The sequence below is a fragment of the Chiroxiphia lanceolata genome, chromosome 14, assembly GCF_009829145.1.
Source record: "Chiroxiphia lanceolata isolate bChiLan1 chromosome 14, bChiLan1.pri, whole genome shotgun sequence".
Lineage (NCBI taxonomy): Eukaryota > Metazoa > Chordata > Aves > Passeriformes > Pipridae > Chiroxiphia > Chiroxiphia lanceolata.
The window spans coordinates 804,105-825,126 of NC_045650.1; the positions used below are offsets into that span (position 1 = coordinate 804,105).

The window sequence follows — 21,022 nt, forward strand, 5'->3', positions numbered from 1 at the left end:
CTTTGCTAGACCTGGATTTGTGGGCAGGCACAGCTCCTGCCACCACTGGTGTTGTGACAAATGTGCTGCTCTGGAGCGCTGAGCTGTACCCAGGACAGTGCTTGTGCCACATCTCCAGCTCCCAGCACAGCAAGTGAGCAGCACTGGTGAGGCTGCTCCTACCCCAGAGCATCCACTGACCACTGCTGCAGCTCTGAGGGCAGGGGATGGGGCTGCTGATGAATTCAGGCTCTGTTCTGCTCCTTGAATTCTTGTGGGGAGATTATTTGCTTTATGGTGCCATTCAAAAGCGGTGGGGAGGTAACTCCTTTTGCTGTGTGTTTTTCCACTGATGTCGAGCAGTGCTGTGTGATTATACGGGCGATGCTTTGTTAATTATGACCACTTAGAAAACAATCCCACTGCATTGTCTCTGTGCTGGGTAGGTGAGGGTGTGAGCATTTCCAGAGTGAATTCCCAGCTATGGAGCTTCAAGGCCATGTCCAGCTCACACCACAGAGCGTGGGGCAGCGAGTCCTCAGGGAATGTCGACCAAACCAGCCCCAAGACTGGCAGCAGCAGGGCTGTGTTAGCACAGGGCTCCTTTTTGCAGTGAAATAGGGATTAATAACTGGAATGCAGCTCTCTGCTAAAGGAGCTATGCTGCCTCTGGGTCTTTATGGATGTACCAGCATGGCCAGGGGTAACTCACCACCTTCTGTACCACAGAAAGGTACTGCTGCATCTGTAAATAATCTATTGGGTTGTTGCTGTAATATCATAGTTGTTTTATGACAGTCCAGTAGCCCACAGCTGGATTAGGACTCCCACAGCTGGATCAGCACTCCCACATCCATCCTATCAGTCTGGTGCTGCACAACAGGGTACTTGATATCCTAAAGCCATCAATCCCAGTCACTAGGAATTCCTGTGCCAGGATGAATCTCACTGGGCTATTCCTGGAAAGTGAATGCAAAATATGCATGAGGAGTTTAAAGCAAATCAGAGGGCACCAAACATGCAGAGCTTCTGTTTACACAACTCCAAACTTTTTCCATGTGACTTCATGGAGATGGCCAGCAGACTCCAAGGCTTCCTCTGCAAGACTCTCTCTGCCATTGCAGATGCATCTGGGCTTTGGGAACATGGGTGCCCTATTTCTTCTGCCTGTGTGAAACTGCCTTCCCAGCCTCAGGAATGGCTTCTGCTGGGGGAGATCTCCAGGCTGGGTAAATCCTCACTTAATAAAAGCCAGCAGCTGGATTTCTTTTGATCCACACGACTCTCGTGGTGCTACAGCAATTTACACCACTTGAAAATGGCTAAGGCACATATAAAATAAAAAATCCCAGCCTGCACATTTGCAACAGGAAAGCCTGTGTGAAAGCAGCTCTGCCCCAGCCCTGCCCCTTGGAGAACACTCCTAAGGTGAGGAGGAGGCAGGCTGCCAAGCCCAGCCCTGTGTTAATTCAGCTCCCTGAGACACATCAATCTGGGCTTCTACTTCTGGGATTCACTTTCCTCAGAACAGTTGCTCATTCTTAGGTTTAATGAGAAGCTACAGAGCTCTTGTAGCTTTTGTTTGTAATTAGAGAGTAAAGCCTAATCCCCACTTCCTGCTCTATTAATAACAAACTATCAGCCCTTCTCCACACAGGAGAGCAGCAATTGAATATTGAAAACAGGGACACTTGCCTTGCACACAGAATCAATAGATCTCACAACACTTCACAGGGGAAGGAAATATTTTAATTCTGTGGGAACTGAAGCACAAGGGTGGGACAACCTGAGCACCACTGAGTGCTCCTGTTCCCTTGGATTGCTTGGTCTGACACTGGCAGGAAAATAAGCCCCAGAGACAGGGAATGTGAAGATGTGGGGCCAGAGGAACTGATAGTATCCCACAAAGGATGTTCCAAAATACACAGAGAGATATCAAATGTAAAGAGATACAAACTAGGATCTTTAAGTTCAGCTCAAAGGCTGAAAACTGGTGGGTCTGACCCAGGGAACTTTCATAAGGCCCGTTTTAGAAATAAAATGTTTGGAGCTGTGGGCAGGAGTTTGATCTTTTCCTAACTCACAAGAAACGTAGAACTCCTAAAAAGATTTCTAGAACCCTCCTCAAGGAGCTTTATCCTGAAAGCTTTAGGAGCCACGTTTGCCTTAAAAATAGGATTTGTACCTCTGAGCCCCCAGAAATGCTCCCTGCCCAGCCTGTCTGGCTGTATCATTCACCACTCCAAATCCAGTGTTAGCAGCTCTGTTATTTAAATCTTTCTGAATCCTGGTGACAAACTGGCCTGAGGATTTCCTGCCATGAAAGGAGTTTGTTTTCTTCCTGCAGCTTAGGGACAAGTGGCGTTGAGCAAGAGGATTTGTCAGCTGATTCCCTTCAGACGTTTGTTATAATTTGGTGGGAAGATGCAGAATTTACTATTCTCAGCAGTAGGCTGAGCTCCCAAACCTCTCTGTGTTCCTACCATCCTTTGGGGAGGAGGATGTTCTGGTCTCTGCCCCTTGGGAGGGGGCTGTGGGGCATAAATTGCAGGGTTTATTGCCTTGATGTGCACTCAGTTAGTGCTGCCATGTGCCTGTCACACCCCACCACATGCCAAAACACCAGCCCCCAGAGCACGCAGTGCCTTTGCTCTGATGTGTTTTAGGGAGAGAAACAAGGAATTAGGGTGGACTGAGTAAGCCAGGGGGGTCGAGGTTGTTGTGCCTGGCTTAAGAGGCAGTGGTATAATGCATTTAATTAAGTGTTTGTGTAACTGTTTATGCTCTCTTTTTTTCTGAATCCCTGTATCAGTGATTAGAAGTTTATGTTGATTGGTAAAACATTAAATAAGCAAAAATTCCCCAGATGGAAATTTTGCCCATGGCAGAGAAGGTGAAAACTACATGGAAAGAGATATATGTGATGCCCCGACATGTAGAAATATGTTTGGACATGGTGAGAGCCATGAATGAGGGTTTGGTCCTGCAAATGAAACCAAAGCAAGCCATTTCTTTGTGTAAGAAATGATGTGAGATCAGGTTGATCTGACAAATCCAATGGATTGGAAATCTGATGAGGTTGCAAACTGAAGTTGGCTGTGCTCAGTGGAGCCCTTTGGAGGAACAGAACAGACCTGGGAGCACAGGAAAAGATCCACACAGGAAGGAAAAACAAATACAATGAGTACCCCCAAAGGAGTCCCAGCTCCTGAGCTTACAGGGTGCAGGAAGGACTGAGGGACTTTGTGTCTGGGCAGGGACACTGTGAGAAACTCCTGTAGCGTGGGAACTGTGCCCACAGCAGAGCAGGAACTCCTGGGAGAGGAGAGGCAGGAAGTCCTTAAAGCCACACACCCTGTGCCCATGGCTCCACTAGGGCCATCCCAGCTGGGCTGAGGTGCCTGGGAAACCATCCTTCCCATTTCCCTGGGTGTCCCTGTGCTCCTCTGGCTTCACCAGCTCACCATCCACGCTCCCCCTCTCCCATCTCTCCCACACTTTGACCTCACACCATGGAACTGTCAGAGTGAGGAAACAGTTTGAGCTGAAACATTCATTCCACATTACGTGATTCCAGATTAAAGGCAGGAAACGTTTAACCCTTTGACAGCCTTCTCCCCTCATCCTGTGATGCCTTGGCTCCAAACTCCTGGCAAACCACATGGAAATAGGTGGTGAGCCTTGATAGTTTTGGGATATTTGTCCTTGTCTCACCAGGGGCTCTTACAGGGGTTCAGGGGTGTCTGGGCTTTGCAAACTGAACATTTGCCCTCAGCCCTACTCCCAATTCTTGGGTCTTCCAGTGCTGAGACGTATTTGCAGTGTGGGGAAAATGTGCACTGCCAAAAGTACAAAGAGATGAACCTCTGGCTCCATGTGTTTCACTTCACTCCCCAGTTTGAGGTTCATAAGCGCAAATGGCTGAAATTAAAACTACAGAAATAAATAAAATGAGGACTCAATGCTTAGCAGTCAGGATTTAGAAACAAAACCTCTTGCTTTCTTTAAATAACACCAGCAGAATAGCACTTACATGGAAAATGTATCACTTCACAGCCCTGACACAAACATGTATTTTGGGTTCTAAAAGCTGCTCTTTTGGCTCTCCTGAGGGCCAGTTCCTGCTCTCCAGCACTGACTGATGAGTACTGCTCAGAGGTATTTGCTGTTTGGGGCTGGCTCTTGGACTCTGGACTTCATAGGTGGTCTTGGCAGCTGAAAGGGTGGCTGAGAGTGGCAACTCCAACCCTCCATTCCCTGCTGGAGCTGTCCCAGCATGTGCACTGAGAGCAGCCATCCCACTGCAGCCCTGCAGGAGCAGGAGTGATTCTGCCCTGGGGGACCCGTGTGGGCCAGGAGGTGCCCAGGCCGTGGGGTTTCCCCGCTGCTCTGAAGGATGGAGATGGGAAACACCCCATGGCTCTCCAAGGCCTGGGCTCTGCTTTTCCATGTCAGCAGAGCAGCTCCAGATGAGGAGTTCACAGAAACAACATTTTGATTCAGGCCCAGAGAGCCAATGGTTTCCCAGTAAGCATTTTCTGTGCATTGGGGAGGTTCTCACAAGTGTTGACCTCCCCCAGCATTCCCAGACAGAGGGATGGGAGCACAGACTGTTGAGGCAGAACTGCCATCTCCACTGTCTCTGTATCCAGCACTGCCACCAGCTTGTTACCTTTCCCAGGGTTTGATGGAGGCTCAGTCTCTCTTATCAAAAATCAAATGCACACAGTAACATAATTTAAAGATTTTATTTCTCCCCCTGCTCTTTGCTGACAGCCCCAGAGCTGCTGAGGTGTGCACAGTGTATCTTGTTCTGCTGGGTAAAGAGTGAAATCAAAATGAAATAAAGACTCTTGCTCATTCAAACTCATAGAACCCCAGACTGGTTTGGGTTGGAAGGGACATTAAAGAGCATCTCATCACACCCCCTCCCATGGGCAGGGACACCTCCCACTAGCCCAGGTTGTTCCAAGCCCTGTCCAGCCTGGCCTTGGGCACTTCCAGGGATGGGGCAGCCACAGCTTCTCTGAGCAATCTGGTCAAAGCCCTTTGCTCAGAGAGCATGAGTACGAGTTTCAGTCCCCAGCAAATGTAAAACCACGATCTTCACCAAAGAAAGGCAGGTAAGAGAAGAGGCTGTTGCACTTCAGTGGGATATTCCAAAATAGTTCCACTTTTTCCTCATGGCACAGGAAAATACTGAGCTTTGAAGTGAACTGCAGTGCAGAACACTGTGAGGAGTGGTGGCTCCTGCAAGCATCTGGAAACCTGGATCCCAGTCAAAAGTGACATAATTCAACCCTCTTTGTGAGAGTTGAAGCCCAGAAAAAGCCCAACCTCTGCTTATCTGGTGAGCTTTGTAACCAGCAGAGAAGGTACAGTGTGTCTCCAGATTCAGCAAAAAAACCCCTAATATCTTTTCAAAATGACTGGTTACTGATTGTGAGTGTTCTGCATGACTGCCCAGAGAGAAGAAAAACGTCCTTAGGAACAGTCTCCACAATCATCCATAATAACAGCACAAGGCATAATCTTCAGAAAATGTGCAGCTTCCCCCTGACCTGCCTGAGGAGACTGGAAGTGTCTCTGTGACGAGATCCAGAGCCCGAGACTTGAAACCCATTTGGATAAGAAGGAAAATGTAAAAAATGTATCTTCTAAAGAAAAGGAGATTGATATGACAGCTCCTGAATGAATTGGGTTCCAGGGTTTACAGAGCCCATCAGATCATCTCTCTGCTTCATATTTGGTGGTTTTCCATCTGCAGGAAAAACTGAAGGTACCATCATTTAGGATGAACTTTGTCCACTTCATGATGGATGCAGTTATTGGATCAAAGGAGGCTGACAGATGAAGGGAGACTAGAACTGGGTTTGCTGCTCTGCTTTCCATGCTGCTGTTTATTCTAAAATCTTCAATAATGGGCAAAAATCTGACAAAGCAGAAAATCCCCAGCTGTCCTGAGCTCATCTACCACTTGCACAGCTGCTTAGAGAAGAGAACCTGCTTGGCTGAACCAAAGGGATTTCAGAGGGAGCAGCAAAACTTAAGAACTGAGCAGGTTTAAGTGAGCAATGACAATATTAATGAGCTCAATATCAAGCACAAAACAAGGGAAGGAAACATTGGGCTAAGCCAGTGGGAGCACTTGGGGAGAAATGGCAGGAATTCAAGAATTTGTCTAAATACAGAGTTGTATTGACTTCATTTAGCTGTGCTGTAAAATGGTTTGGGTAAATAAGGTCAAAAGACTAAGTAGACACTTTTCTTTCTCTATAAACCATGTTTGGAGTTCAAATATTGGGAAATAAATTTGAAACTAACCAGCAAAAAATCTGTTTCTAAACCAAAGGAAGAAGAGTTGAGGAAGTTTTTGCTTGCTAAGTTAAATGAGAACAAAGGCATGAATGGAGAGGGACAAAGAGGGCAGAGCCATTGAGAACAGGATGGGGGGAATTACCAAAGGAGGAGTCTTGCTTTGTCTCCACTACTGATAGATTGGATTATCTTCTCTAGCCCCATTGTCCCTGATATTGAGGCTTCTGAAGTGAAACTGGAGATCTTTTGTAACTTTAATGACACAGTTTTCCTGGACTGGCCCCAGAGGAGACAGGCCCAGCTCAGAGCTCTGAGAATGCACCAACAGTTCAAAGTTAGCAAGTGTGCCGTTGCGTTCTGCTGCTCCAGGGCCTGTGCTGGCCCTGCAAACAGCTCTGCCACGGTCCGGGGGGATCCTCAACCAAAATCTTCTACCTTACCAGGGGGCAGAGAGAAATCCAGCAGAAACAATCAGCTGGCAGCTTTCCAGTTTGCCTTGGAAAACAAGCGGATTCCTGGTACAGCCCAGGTTCCTTTTGATGCCTCAGGAAGTCACTCTTTCCTCTTCATTTGTACACCTGACACCAATGCTGGGAGCAGCCAGGTGCCCTGGATACAAACATTCCTGTCTGAGCTGGTCCCTGAAGTCAGGGTCTGAATTTTCTGTTCTGAACCTCTGCTTCAGTGTAAAAGTGGGATCCAGACAGCTCAGTGTTTAAGGAATGCAAAAGTGAGATGTGACTTCTTCTGTCAATATTTCGTCTCTCCCTGCTGCAGAGCGGGCAATTCCTTTCTCATGGCTGACCCTGTCCTGTGGGTGCTGAGGGTGTGACAGACGTGTCCATACCCTTCCCCTCACCTATGGACACAGTGACTCCAGCGAAGAGATCTGGCCAAGAGCAGCAGGCAAGTCACAGCAAAAGTTAAGAATAGAGCCTGACTTTCCCATCTCCCAGGTCCCACTGTATTTCCGTGGGGAACCACTGGAAATGTGTGAGAAATGCAACTGTCAGGGACAGGGTAGAAAATAACCATTTCCAAATCCCCTCAATAACTCCCAGGATTGCTGTAACTGCTCAGTGCCAGCCTTCAGGTCAGTCAGGTCCTACCACAGCCTGTTGTTTCCGTCACTTTTCCCAACTTTTAATTACATCCTTGGGTAACACAACTCTCTGTGCTCTGTGCATACCTGGAGGGAGGTGCATGGCCTGGCAGCTGCTGTAAAGGGTTGAGAATTAATTACAAAGGACACAGGGTTTGAGTTCCTCTCAAGTGCTTGCTCAGCTGTGTAACCTTGGGGCAAGTCACTTGGCTGCTTTGTACCCAAGCAAACCCAGCTGTAAAGCATCTTGAAAACCAGGTGGTGCTCAAGGTTTAAAGTGCTCAGGAGAATGATGACGGATGGAAGAAAAAGAATTAAAAAAAAAAAAAAAAAAAGAAATTCTCTAGCTCTTGCTGCCAGTGGGGTTAATCTGGACTGAATCAATGTAACTGAGAAGAGAATTTTCTTTGATATCTGAAAAACACCCCACACTCCCAAATCTGTTTTTCCTTTCCCCTTTTGACTTTATGTCAAGTACCTTCTCTCTCTCTTGGGTTAATTTAAACCTTCAGTGAATACATGCTTTTCCCTGGCAGCCTGAAGTTTCTAATTCAGGATCAGGTTCTACATGACTAAACTTTGATCTTTTACATGATTATTTTTAGGCATTTCATTCCATAGCATTCTTTTCTCCCTGCTTTTCCTGCTGCCATTGCCTTCAGTGGCACAGGGATGTTCTGGGACTCAAGTACTGCCCCCCAAAATAAATACTGAGCTTTATTGCCTTCTGGAGATGGTACACCCTGGCTTAGAACCAGTGTCAAAGCCACTCCAGGATTTGTATTGCTGGTCAAACAAAGGAAACACGGAAGTTTCTGTAGCAGAATAAATGTTTGCCACATGTTAGTATTTAAGAGAAGACTTAAGTGTTTCAATATTTTTTTGCTTAAGCTAAAATGTAGCATTTTTTCCCTACAGGAATGTGGGAATACTTACTTATGTAAGGAATATTTGTGTGTGCTTCCAAAGCAGGGTGTCCGAGATTGCAAGAAGGGAAACCAATATATTTTAATCTAGTGTAAACAAGGAATATTTAAAGATGAGAGACATATAGGAGCCATTTTATCCACTACTCAGGAAAGACCTTGCATGGTTTTATTAATCACTAATGAAAATAAAACTTTGACAGGTTTGAAGTTGGATGAACTTTCTTCCCAAATAAGAAAGGATTAGAGCTGAAGGAGTGAGTTACAAACAAATCTCACAGGCTGGAGCACCAAAATCTCTCAGGCTTTTATGAAAACAAATGCTAGCAAATTGTCTTCAGCACATTTAGCCCTTGTTATACAGCCCTGGGATGGCAAAATACTTAATTGCCATTCAAAATTGGTGATCATTTTTCCAATAGAAAAATACTTCAGTTTGTATGTCTCTGACAAACTGCTCTGTTTCATGATATTGAATCTTTGGGTTCAATATTTGAGCTATTGAATCTTTAGATTCAATATTTGAGCTGTGCTATCAGTAACTTAAAACATTGAAATTCCGTGCCATAAATACCATTCTGAAGTGCCTGTGATGACTAATGACACTGCTCAAACATCAGACTGTTAATTAAGCATTAGCCAAAGTAGAAATCCCCTGACATCCTTGGAGACCCCATCTGGGTGATTGAACTTTCCTCTTCTCCTCCTACCACCACTTGAAACTGAATTTAAAAACAGGTGCAGGTCGTTTGTGGGAATAAAAGAATTTAAAATTAATCAGAACACAAGACATTCTCAATGCCCAGCTGTGGAGAACAATAAATAAACCAGAAAGTGAGCTCTAGATAAAGCAAATCCAGGTGAGCAGAGTTGTCTAATGTGGGGACACAACAAATACAGAATACATTTTCAAGTCCTGGGCTCCATAAAATCCTCATCAGATTCAATTTACATTTGTGCTGCTCAGGATGAGTAGAAGGTTGATTTAGCTCAGTATTTCCAGCTGAAACTGCAGCTGGGAGTGTTTTTGTATATCCATCAAACCTGGGGGTTCCCTTCTGTGTCTCTGAGTATAAATCATTGAAATTCACTTCATGGTCCTGTGAGTTGCTCACATGGGTCTGTTTGAAGGAAGGGCTGTTACATCATGAATTTTGCCTGGTCCAACCCCTCTCACTGAGAACAGAATTACGGAAGTTCATGTTGTTGTTACTGGACCCATAAACCAGGGCAGCTCATGGGATACAGCTTCAAATCCTTGGAATGCTGGGGCACAACTGAGGCACTGCCACTGAAGTGTGCGTTAATATGATCTGGATGCTCTGTGAGGTACCCAGGGAGGTCTGGTCTTCAGGAAAACAACAAAATCAGGAATTCACGAAGCCAAAAATTTCAGGCATCATAAAACATTTTCATCTTCAAAAAACCCCCCAAAACTAATGATTAAAACATACTTCACATGAAGGCCTTGTTTCTTTAAAACAGCATCTTGAACTTGAAGTCTAACTAGCTTGGGAAAAAAAAGTTCAATAGTTTTGGGTGACCTCCTTGCTCTTGATCAATACAGTCTGTTTTCGGGCAGATTTTAAACCGCTCTGATCTATTTGTCCCTCTCTTGTTGCCATGTAAGAAACCTTCAAAAGAATGAGAAGTGTGAGAAACTGCCTACAAAATGCTGCTCCAAGGACGTATTTTGCCCAAATAATCACTTTCAGAAACAGTCAACATGCTTTTAAAGAAAAATAACCTGGAAAAATAGCGATATAAAAGCTCCCTTTGAAGAGACCCTGTAAGGCTGAAGCTTGCATTTGAACAAATCTCTCCCTAAGTTTCTAAGAACACTTTCTAAACCGCCATTTAAAACGTTTCAGTTACTACTTTTCGCTATTTATGCTCTTCATTGACTTTTTGCCTTTATTTTCCGCTCTTGTGACCAAACAAATCTGGTACTTTTTGCTTGCTCAGTACAGCTCACGTCGTTCTCCTCGTGCCCTGCTGCAGTTCATTGCCTGTGTTTGGGAACACCACCATCCCCAAGAGAAGCAGGATTTAATTACTGTTATTAATGGAATCCACTTTTGAAGACTAAACCATTTGACTATGCCCCTTTCAAAATGGAAATAACTGGGAACAAAACCTATTTTTAAAAATCACAGTTTGCAAATTCTTGTCTCAAAGAGCAAATTCTGTGAGTTCCTCTGCAGACCCAGTAAGTTCTGTAGGTTCCTTTGCAGAACCAGCTCAGACTTTATAGGAAGATGTGAAGACCAAGTGGAAGAGCCTCTCACACAACCTAAATTGTTACAGCTTGTCGCCTTTCTGGGGAAAACAATTGCTGTAGCTCCCTCAGAGCGCAGTGGCAGATTTCCCTTTGGAGGTCAGGGCCTGTTTCAAGCGTCTCTTCAGGTCCTGCATGTTGGGGGACTTGGGCCGGACGAGGTGGAGGCCGCGGCGCTTCTCTCCGTTGCAGCTGCCGATGATCCTGCTGAGCTCCTGGCACAGCTGCTGGAAGGCCTCGTGCACGCCCTCGCAGTTCTCCCGGGCCGACACCTCGTGGTAAGTGCCCCCCAGCTCCCTGGCCAGCTGCAGCCCCTCCTTGGAGGACACCTGCCTGGCCCGCAGCAGGTCGCCCTTGTTGGCCACGAGCAGCAGGGGGATGTTGGCGTTGGGGTGGATCCTGCGGATGTGCTGGTGCAGCGGGCGCAGCACGCGGTAGCTCTCGTAGTCCGTGATGGAGTACACGAACACGAAGCCGTCGGCCCAGTAGATGGAGCGGTTTATCTGCTCCTGGCAGCAGATGCTGTCGGTGTCATCCTGTGCCAAAGCAAGAGGGGGATGTTAGGAAAACGGCGCCGCGGGACCGGAGCGTGGGGTTGGGTTGAGGCTGTTGGTCATTGCACCGGCAGAAACCTCTCCCAACATACCTCTCCCCCATGTCCCAGGGACAGGGGACACCCCAGTCACACTGGGCCAGCGGGCTCAGCCTGGAGAAAAGGAGGCTCAGGGGGGACCCTCTGGCTCTGCAATTCCCTGACAGGAGGGGGAGTCGGGGGGAGGGAGTCAGGCTCTGCTCCCAGGGAACAAGGGACAGGACAAGGGGAAACGGCCTCAAGCTGTGCCAGGGGAGGGTCAGGTTGGACAGCAGGAGGAATTTCTTCACAGAAAGGGTGGTCAGGCATTGGCAGGCACTGCCCAGTGAGGTGGTGGAGTCCCCACCCCTGGAGGTGTCCAAGGAAGGACTGGATGTTGCTCCGAGCTGGGGGAAAAGGTGGGGATGGGGCACAAGATGGACTCAATGATCTCAGAGCCTTTTCCAACCTCAATGATTCTGTAATTCTGTGATTCTGTGAAAAATAAATAAGATGGTTTTATTACAAGCAGGGATTTCCATGGTTACCTCATGTTGAGATACCTGGAGGTTATTTGGGGAGATTGAAGAGCCATTTTGTGGTCAGGAGCTGGTGGGTTGCATGTTGTTCTGGTCACTGTTACTGACTGCTGCTTACTGCCTTGTTTGCTGTTCTGATTGTTCTGGTGGTTCTGGTCACTGTTACTACTGCTGACTCACTGTTTTGCTTACTGGTCTAGTAGGAAGGTGAATCAGAAAGCATGTAAGGCAGTGAGATCCATTGGGTCACTGCCAGGGGACCGTGTGGCCAGGGGCAGGGAAACTGAGAGGTGGATGGGAACAAGCAATGAACCGCACCAAAAGGCAAGGATTGCCTTTTGAGGAAGAGGTGAGCAGAGCCTGGCGTGGGAGGTGCGAGGGGGTGGTCATGTAAATCAAGAGACCTTACAAAGGCTTGTCCCCTCCCAGTCAGGTGTGTTCGGACCTGGTCATGAGGTTGAGTCACCCAGTGCGCTGAAATTAAAGGTCTTTCTTTCATGTTATTTGGCTGTCTTTGAAAGTTTAATTAGAGATATTTCTCACAATTCTGTGAACATACTGCAGGTCAGAAGTAAGGTGGAGTGGAGAGAGGTCAGAGCAATTTGGTTGAAAAGAAGAGAACAGCCAAAATACTGCTGTTGGAAAGTTTGCTCTGTGTTCCACGGTACCAAACCCATCAGAAACTCACGCTGATGTTGTGGATAAAGCTGTCCTGGGCACACAAAGGGCATTATAAAATTCAGCAGGCTAAAGCTGTCCTGGGCACACAAAGGGCATTATAAAATTCAGCAGGCTTGGCACACAGTTGTCCCTCAGGGTGTATTTTAGGGTGTTTACCAATCCTTTATTCAGTCTCCATAGAGGACCCCTGGTGGTCTAGTGGTTAGGATGCAGCACTCTCACCGTCACGGCCCGGGTTCGATTCCCGGTCAGGGAACTCTTCCGGGCAGATGGAGCTCGTCAGCCCTGTAAGGCCATCCATCTAAGAGAAGGTCACTCTAAACAAACCTACGTCCTGAGGACCTCGCTGCCACCGTCCAAGCTCGCTCAGCCCTGGTAGATGAACCTTAGGATTAAAGGGTGGGCTCAGTTCAGCGCACACTGTGTCTCACCTAAAATATCCACTGCGCAGGCTTGAAGGGGAAAGACCTTTCCCAAATCTTTGTTCAAGAAAACTGACCATGATTCAGTCTCCACGGACAGAGGTTCTCAATAACTCTGCCTGGTGAAGCCTGAGGGGTTTTCCTGCCTTGCCCATCTCCAGACAGTCAAAGACATTTGAAAAAGCAATTTTTTATGAAGAACCAATCCCAGGAACTGGAAAGGAGATGAAATCTCCCTGCTGGTTTGCAGAGCAGCAATGGGTTCATATTATTTTTTGCTGGTCACACATTTGCTCAGCCCATCCCCATCCTACTCACACAGCCACAACAATGCCCAGCACTGGGAACATAAAGCTGAATGAGACATTGCGGGGCTTGAAAACAGATCAGCTCACTTTTCAAGATGAAGCTATTTCCAGCTAATCCTCTGCCCTTTGTTATCCCTGCTGGCTGTGACCCACCCAGGGAGATCCCCGCTGCAGCCACTGCCGGCCTGCTGGCTGTGTAAGGACTGACATTCCTGTCAATACCACAGGATTTCTGGAACTCTGGCATTGCTTTCATATTCAACAAGGCACCAAGAATATTCTGTATTTGGCTCTTGATGAACCTGGTAGGAATTAGGGGTATTTTGGGGTGAGTTCAACACCATAAATACAGAGCCCGAACTTTTATTACTGTTGCTAAATTCCACTCGAGAAATTTTCATCAACTATTAGAGCATATGCTCCATTATCTACAAAATAAATATCTGCCATTCACACTAATTTTAACAGAATTTGCATGTGCTCAGCAATCAACCCAAAAGATCACTTTTATTTAGGCATCCGAATATGGATTATAAAGCTTCAGGAAGCAGAGGTAGAAAAGAAGGAGTAAAAATAATCAGTTCTTTCATGGCAGATCAGACAATAAAAAAAGAACTACTGACAAGTTCTTCTGTGGGAAGAAGGAAGCAGAATTTCTGAAGGCTCAGAGTATAAATTAGCCTTACAACTTCCATCAGGAGTTCTGCCAACGAACTGCTCTTTGGGAATATTTCAGGATTGCCCACAGAGACACTGGCTCATCACACCTTGCCGTTCCCTGCCCTTGCCAGCTCGGCGAGGTAAATCCTGTGAAACCGTGTAACAAACGCCCTCCTCACTCCCCCCCGAGCCCCCCGGCCCAGGAGAGCTGCCCGCGAAGTGCAGGACCCTCCTCGCAGCCCTGCCGGGAGTCAATGAGGTGCAGCCCGGCCGGGCCGGGGCAGGCTGTGGGAAGAAGGGCAATTTGCGCCGTTGGTGTCTGGGCTGTCTCCAGGGTGGGGATAATTAACCACCCTCCGCGGCCTGGAAGCCTCTTTTCACCACCAAACTCCTTTCACGGCAAAAATAAAAAGCGCTAATTGCGCTGGCAAGCGTTTGGAAATGCGTTTGGAGAAGGTGAACGCTCAGGGAGCCCTAATGAGCAGAAATGCTCAGTTACCCAAGCAGGGCCCACCCGGGAGGGAGAGGGATGGAGTCCCCAGCGGAATGCTTTATTCGGGAAAATCAAAGGCTAATGGGCTACTTTTTAAATGGAAATCTCTGCTCCAGAATGGGTTTTGAAGCACACACAACCGTTTGCCATGTACAGACCAGCAATGAATCACCTAACCAAGCCAGTTATCTGCTTGCTTCTGTTTCTTAAACATTAACATTTCTGGTGGCTTGAATCCCAAGGGATTCCACATGACTTCCTCCTGGAACACTGTACTCAGCCTACAGAGTGCAAGAAACTCTCTTCCGTAAGGATTTTAACAAAAAACCCAACCTATTCTCAGTCTTAACCAGTCTTGTTAGGGAACAGTGCCTTCAGTTATTTCAGATGCACCATTTGACGCACACAGACACAGGCTTTTACAAGATACAGGTGTCTGTGGGAACTGTTGGGACAGTGAGACCTCTGACTGGGACAAAGAAAGTGAAACTCCTTCCTAAGTTAAAATCCTGTCTGACTGAGGAACCTCAGCTGTTGGCAAGATGGAATTTTGTGGAGCTCTGGGTAGAGTCACTGAACTATAGGGCACAGCCTTAATTAGAAGAGGAGAACTAGAAAATAATATATATCTGGTCTGAAAGAGGGAATTAAATCATTCCACTCCCTCTTTTCTCCCTAGGATAGAAGGGAGAGGGGATTCCCTGTGTGAAGGGCTCATCAGGCAGCCTCAGTTGTGCCTAATCCCCACCCACAGCTCCTTTATGCAGGTCCTGCCTTAGCAAGCTGGCAAAGGGCCTGTGTGCTGTGAAGTCCCACTTGAATATCTGGAGCACTTCCACAGCAGCTATTGTTTGCTTTTTAGTGTCCAGAGCAAATGAGGGTTCCTCTCTTCCCTCTGTGTCCCCCGGAGGCAGCAGAGTGTGGAACCTCGTCAAAGCTTTCCACTTAATCTGCTTCCAGTCATGGGAGAAGTTGGAAATGGGAACTGAGGCTGGGGGAGCTTTGCTTGTCCTGTCCTGCAAACCCAGGCTGGAGCAGTTCTCCAGCCCAGAAATGCACCCCTGGGGCTGGGCGGGTCAAACAAGTGTACAGAGCTGTCCAGGGTGGCCTGAAAGAGGAGGAGAGAAGGTGCTGTTCCCATCCAGACATGTTTGGCCAAGTCTAAGTTTAGACTGAGGTTAAGGCCACACCTAGAAGTTTAGGTGTGATGGTGGAAAGAGATGACCTGATTTTATCATGACATCTCAGCTATTCTATAGGAATTATTGCTCTAGTAAGATTTCCGCCATTCATGTAAAACCAAATTTCACTTCATTTCCTGCTGCTTTGGCCCTATTTTCATCCTCCTGTTCTGTGTGTGAAGCAGGTCTTCAGGAAAGACATCTTAATCTTAAATCCTGCTTGGAAAAACATTTCTAGAAACAGGTTCCTAGTGAAATATGAAATCTGGAATATCATAGAATCATTAATGTTGGAAAAGACCTCTAAGATCCTTGAGTCCAACAGAATATCTAAAACACTGATAGAAAGAGTGGTGTAGATAAATGCCAACACCTTAAAAATAAGGAATTAATTAAAAACAAAGCAAGTTAAAAAGCACTGGAAATGACAACTGCTGGGAGGCCTCTCCCCTTGGAAGGGGAAACTTTTCTATATAAGAGAGACTTTGGGTGTGTAACAAGGTCTGAGCTGAGCCAGCTGGGCCTCTGGGCAGGTGAGTTTTCTGCCATGTGGAGACAGAAACCATTTGACAGGAAACAAAACAACCAAGGAGTTATGATTTCCCAAGATTATGATTTTCCTGCTGTTTAATCTCAGGATGCCCTAATGTGTTTGAAACAGATATGGGTTAATTTTGACTTACTCTTAAAGGAACCACTCAAGGGCTATTAGGTGGGGCTTAAGGTACCCCCATGAGTCCTGGGTTTAGGCCGAGGTATTTTCCTGCTGCTGGGTGGAGTCACTTAGAGATGGAGCAACCATGAGACAACAATTGTGTGGAAAAGCACTGAGCAGATGTTTTACCTCCAGTGAGACAAAGGGAGTGTCCTGCACCTGCAGAGAGATCTGCTCCCCATCTATGGTGAACTTCCTGGAATACAGAGCACCTGGAGGGAAAGGAAGATGGTGAGTCCGGGACTGGAGGAGAAAAGAGCACAGAAAGGCAAAAGAGAACTGTTGGAAGGTGGAGTTTTGTGGGGTATGTAGCTGCCCATGGGGAAGGGAACGGCCCGGCAGTGGTTGTTGTTGGCTCAGTGGTGGGGGGTATTTACTGGGGCGGATGTTTTGAATGGACAGCCAGGATGAGGGCTGGGAAAGAGGCTCTTTGTACTGAATTAAATACTCCAAGTGGGGGCATAAATCCCAGTCAGGTTTCACCCCCTATTATTCACTTTATAAAATGTGAACTGCATTTATATTCCATCTCAAACCAAGATATCTAGGTGTTGTCTGTAAGAGGAGTGAGCTGTTTCCTACTGCATTTTTCTGGATGTCTTTAAAAAAGAAAAGCATTCTAGTTCGGGACAGTGAGTGACTGTACCCAAACCACTCAGATACTCTTTGGGATTTTTATGATTTTAGCAGAGTTTGGTTGAAATCCCCAAAGACTGGACGCTTTGAACTTGACCTCTGGTCAATCTGGATGACACATGTTCAGGGCCAAGTGCCAGTTCAGACCATCCAGGACTGATCTAGCTCTAATAAAACTATGACTAGTCTGGCCTGGAACTTAATTTTGTTACTAGAGTGGGAGTTAAGTGACAATGAAAATCTAAATCTTGATCTTCTGAAATATCTGTGCTTGTGACAAGAACGACTTCAGAGGTTGATGTCATCATGATTTTTCTTTAGAATTTAACACAAGTCATGTGGATGTGTGAAGAAGTGCTTTCTGCACAGCTGGGGTGTACAGCCCTTCTGTCTGCTCCAAATACAATAGTCACTGCTGCCTCTAGAACAATGTGCTGCAGCTCCAACACAGAGGAACCCCAGCTGCTGGAGAGGCAGCAGTTCAGATTAACAGGGAGGTCAGCCTGTGACAATAATGCTTCTGAAAATCATCTTTGTTTCAAGGAGACAAGTGGGTTTATTCCAGTGGCAAAGAGTCTGAGCCCATAGAAACATTTACAATACAAGGGAATTTAGCACCTGAATGCAAAGTGTTTTAATACGGACTGTGAGGGAATCTAGCCCTTGTGGGATTCATTTTGGGCTTTTTAAATGGGTCAGATATTAAGCTGAAAAGATGGCACTGTTTTATGGGAACCACGAGCAGCCAACATGTTATTCCTGTTGTGACCAAAGGGCAGGTTCTCCAGAGGAAGGAGAACACGGCTGAGTGCTCTCAAATCCACTGCCACCTGTTTCTTCTATCTGGCATATTTAGCTCTTCTCCAGCATGGCCGTTGGCCTGGGAGCTTAATGAGGAAAGCATGTGGTTCCCAGCAATGGCTCTGGCAGGAATCCACTGCACAGCTCAAGTCTGACTTGATGTACAACCTCCCCGGGAAGGGATGATGGAACAGGAAGAGAACCAGTGCAGCCAAGCATCAAGGTTACCCGGGGTCAGCGAGGGGGAGCTGTCAGGAGGAGCTTTCACATTGTATTTCATCAGACAGGCAGAGATCAAAGGCGTCGTGTAATGCTCCCTCTTTCCTGCTCCTCATCCTGAGTTCTGCAGGCACCTCCAAAGTGAAGCAATCGCTGCTTGGAATCCTGTCCACCTTCACCCAAACACTGTGAGCTGGATGTGCCAGTAGGAATGAGCACAGGGGATGTGATCCATCCTACAAAACCAGCCAAATCAGTCAGCATTCCTTGGAACAGAGGCTGTGAATGAAACAGGAACACACCCTCTGAGGTGCCAGCATTAAACAAGGAATGAATGGTCACTTTGCTTATCTGAGGAAAAGAAGACTTCAGTTTGGAAGTCTCCCTGGTCATAACAGCCTCTGAAAAAAGGGAACGCACAGAAAAACCCCTGAGCTGCATTTTACACCCTTTGGAATTGCTTTGGCTTCCCTGGGGTTCCAGGAAGAGCAGTGTTGGGGTTTAGTTGTTCCTTGAGTCTGTGTTTTAGTATAGGTATGTGCCCAAGCAAACCTTTTACTCTGATCCTTTTCCATTGAGTAGGAAAAAAAATAGCTGAAAGGATCATAAATAATGAGCCGTTGATTTACTGCTTTCATAGCTTGAGGCTATTAACTGATAATATGCACCTTACGGACATCTAACACCGCTTGGCTTTCCTGTAATGTGCACCAGTCACTACAGAGAGCAGATTTATTTTCAAACTATCTGCAGTCCTGCTGGAGAGAGCAAACTCACCAGTGTTGGCTTCATAGTCCCCAATAAATCTCTTGGTGAGAAAACGCACAACCAGGGCTGCAAAACAATGACAAAAACATGGGCCCTTAATGGGAAACCAAAAGCAATCTGTGCAGAACACATGTAGCATCTTCCTGGAAGAATTAGTCTCATATGAAACCAAGTTAATCTCTGAACTGCTCACATGTTACTCTGCAAATACTTCTCTCAACACTCACAGAGGAAGATCTGGGGCCAGGCTGTGACACCTGATCCAGAGCTTTTCACAGCTTGTGTTGGAAGTGAGCCCTTGGTTCAGTGTGGCTGTTCAGGGTGGGACATAGAGGTTGGCTCCTTGTGACTGGAGGTAAAACAATCTGTGCTTTGCTCTGAAATAATGTAGAAAAGGACTAACAAGCCAGTGGACTGCAACTAGTCCAAATACCACATTTGTGTCCTGTGTCATACAAGAAGGGAGGGGGATGGATGGGATGGTTCTTCCTGGTCTTAAAAACCCTCCTGAAACCCAGGAGCGAGATCAGATCACACCCAACAAACAAACTGCATGTGCTCTGCACACTTGTGTCTCCTGCAGCACCCCGGGCCTTCTTATTCCCCTTAACCTGTGCTGCTTTTACATTAGAATATTTTCCTTTGTCTTGATACTTTAGAACACTTAAGATCCCATCATGGGAACAGTAACTTATATTCCTGTAGTGCTTTCCTGTAGTAGATTCCTAGGAACTTGCAAAACCACTTAATTACTGGCTAAATAAAACGGTTTATTCTGCAAACAACTCTTATCATAGATTTCATTTAAAACAATCATTTTTTCTCACAGTGGTCACCCTTTTAGCCTCTTTAGATGAAATTGCCTGTGCAATGACCTTCAACAAACTACTGAAAAATAACAGGGAAATGTGACTGCTTCAAAGCCAGTCCAATGAAGTATTTTACTGAATCCTGTGGAACCTCAGATGTAATCAGTCAGATCTGGTCTTAATAATTTCTGACATCATGAACCATATATTCAAAAGTAAAAATGCTCATTTTACTCTCTTTCCTACTCCTTTGTAGAATAATCCAGAAAGACACCTCTTGTACGCTGCTGTTTGTCTGCAGAGCATAAAATAGCATAATACAGCAGGGGGATAAGAGCCACTGGTGCCATTTTGGGGGGTGGAAATTTAGACACGGTTCAATAATTTACACAAGGCCAGGTAGAATCATCTGTGAGCACAAAACTCCCAGCTCTGCCCCTCCCCTCTCAGCCTCTGCTGCTCACACCCCCCGACAGGAAAGCCACTTCACTTTAAAAAAAAATAACTCCAAATGTTCAAGCTGCACCAAATTCCGCGGTGCTGGGTTTGCATGAGGTGTGGAGGAGCTGGGAATTCCCGCTGGCAGGAAAAGCAGGGAACACACCTGAGTTCTTACCTGTCTTGCCGACGCTGCTGCCTCCCAGCACCACGAGCTTGATGATCTTGTTGGGCACAAGGTCACCCACGGGGTACTCCGGGATGGGCAGCAGGAGGAAGTTAGTGGAATACTGGGACATGGTATCCTGAGGGATGAGCCGCATGCCAGGAATGAGAGCTGCTGCGCTCGGCCCGGGGGAGAAAAGAAGGAAAGCGGCCCCTCGGCGCCTGTTCCTGGCCGTGTATCCTTGGGGAGAGGAGCCTTCTCATCTCCTCGGAGCAATTTTCCCCAGGAATGTGAGAGTGCCCGGCCTCCTCTTCCCGATGGCTCCGCTCAGACAGAGACTTTGGAAAGCAAAAGGGAACTTTTTGATCAGCCCCCGTGAAAACTGACTCCTCCATCCCGCAGCCAATCACGAGGGGAACCGGGACATTCCTGGAGCCGGGCACGGGGAGCCTGAGCCTCCATCCCCGGCTCTCCCCGCGCTGCCTCCCTCCCCACGGCCTGTTTGATGTGCTGCCTGTCCCTTGGCTCTCTGCTACCACGAGCTTCTTGTGTTTTCCAGCCGTCACGATAATACGGTCACCCTGTGCTCTGCTCTAATCCCACCCTGAATAACCCGGTTCTGCCTGTCCGGTTCCTTTGCGTTTTCAATGGGCTCCAACCCTGCTCTGTTGTTCTCCCTGTCCTATTGTGTCCTGCTTTGGGCCCCTTTGGAACGCTAATGGGGCACTCCTCTTCAGGAAAACAAACACATTTCCCCCCCCCCCCCTCCCCCCCCCCCCGAGTTTTAGGCAGCTGGGGGTTATTCCCAAATCCCAGCTGACATGTGTGTCCTCCAGGATACATTTGATCTGCTGCCTTATACATGTTGTTGGTCCTAATGGCCCTCTGAAACATGGGTCAGCATTGGGTTGGGACACTGCAGCCTCTCTAAACATGGAAAAGGAAATTTAGGGCTGGTGACAGCCCTGGGAAGCTGAGGAAGGGTGAGCCAGACAGAGGGAGTGAAGAAAGA

General features: G+C 47.0%; 1 protein-coding gene across 1 annotated transcript; it reads right to left on the reverse strand.

Annotated features, from left to right (window-relative positions):
- Positions 1 to 10,368: 10,368 nt before the first annotated feature.
- On the reverse strand, positions 10,369 to 20,690 carry LOC116793751 (ras-like protein family member 11A-like). The gene is made up of 4 exons (XM_032701820.1): positions 20,023 to 20,690; positions 18,607 to 18,663; positions 16,303 to 16,385; positions 10,369 to 11,139 (listed from the first exon to the last, which is right to left on the reverse strand). Exons 1-4 carry the CDS (start codon positions 20,165 to 20,167, stop codon positions 10,672 to 10,674), a joined length of 753 nt encoding a protein of 250 aa, XP_032557711.1. The 5' UTR covers positions 20,168 to 20,690; the 3' UTR covers positions 10,369 to 10,671.
- Positions 20,691 to 21,022: the final 332 nt, after the last annotated feature.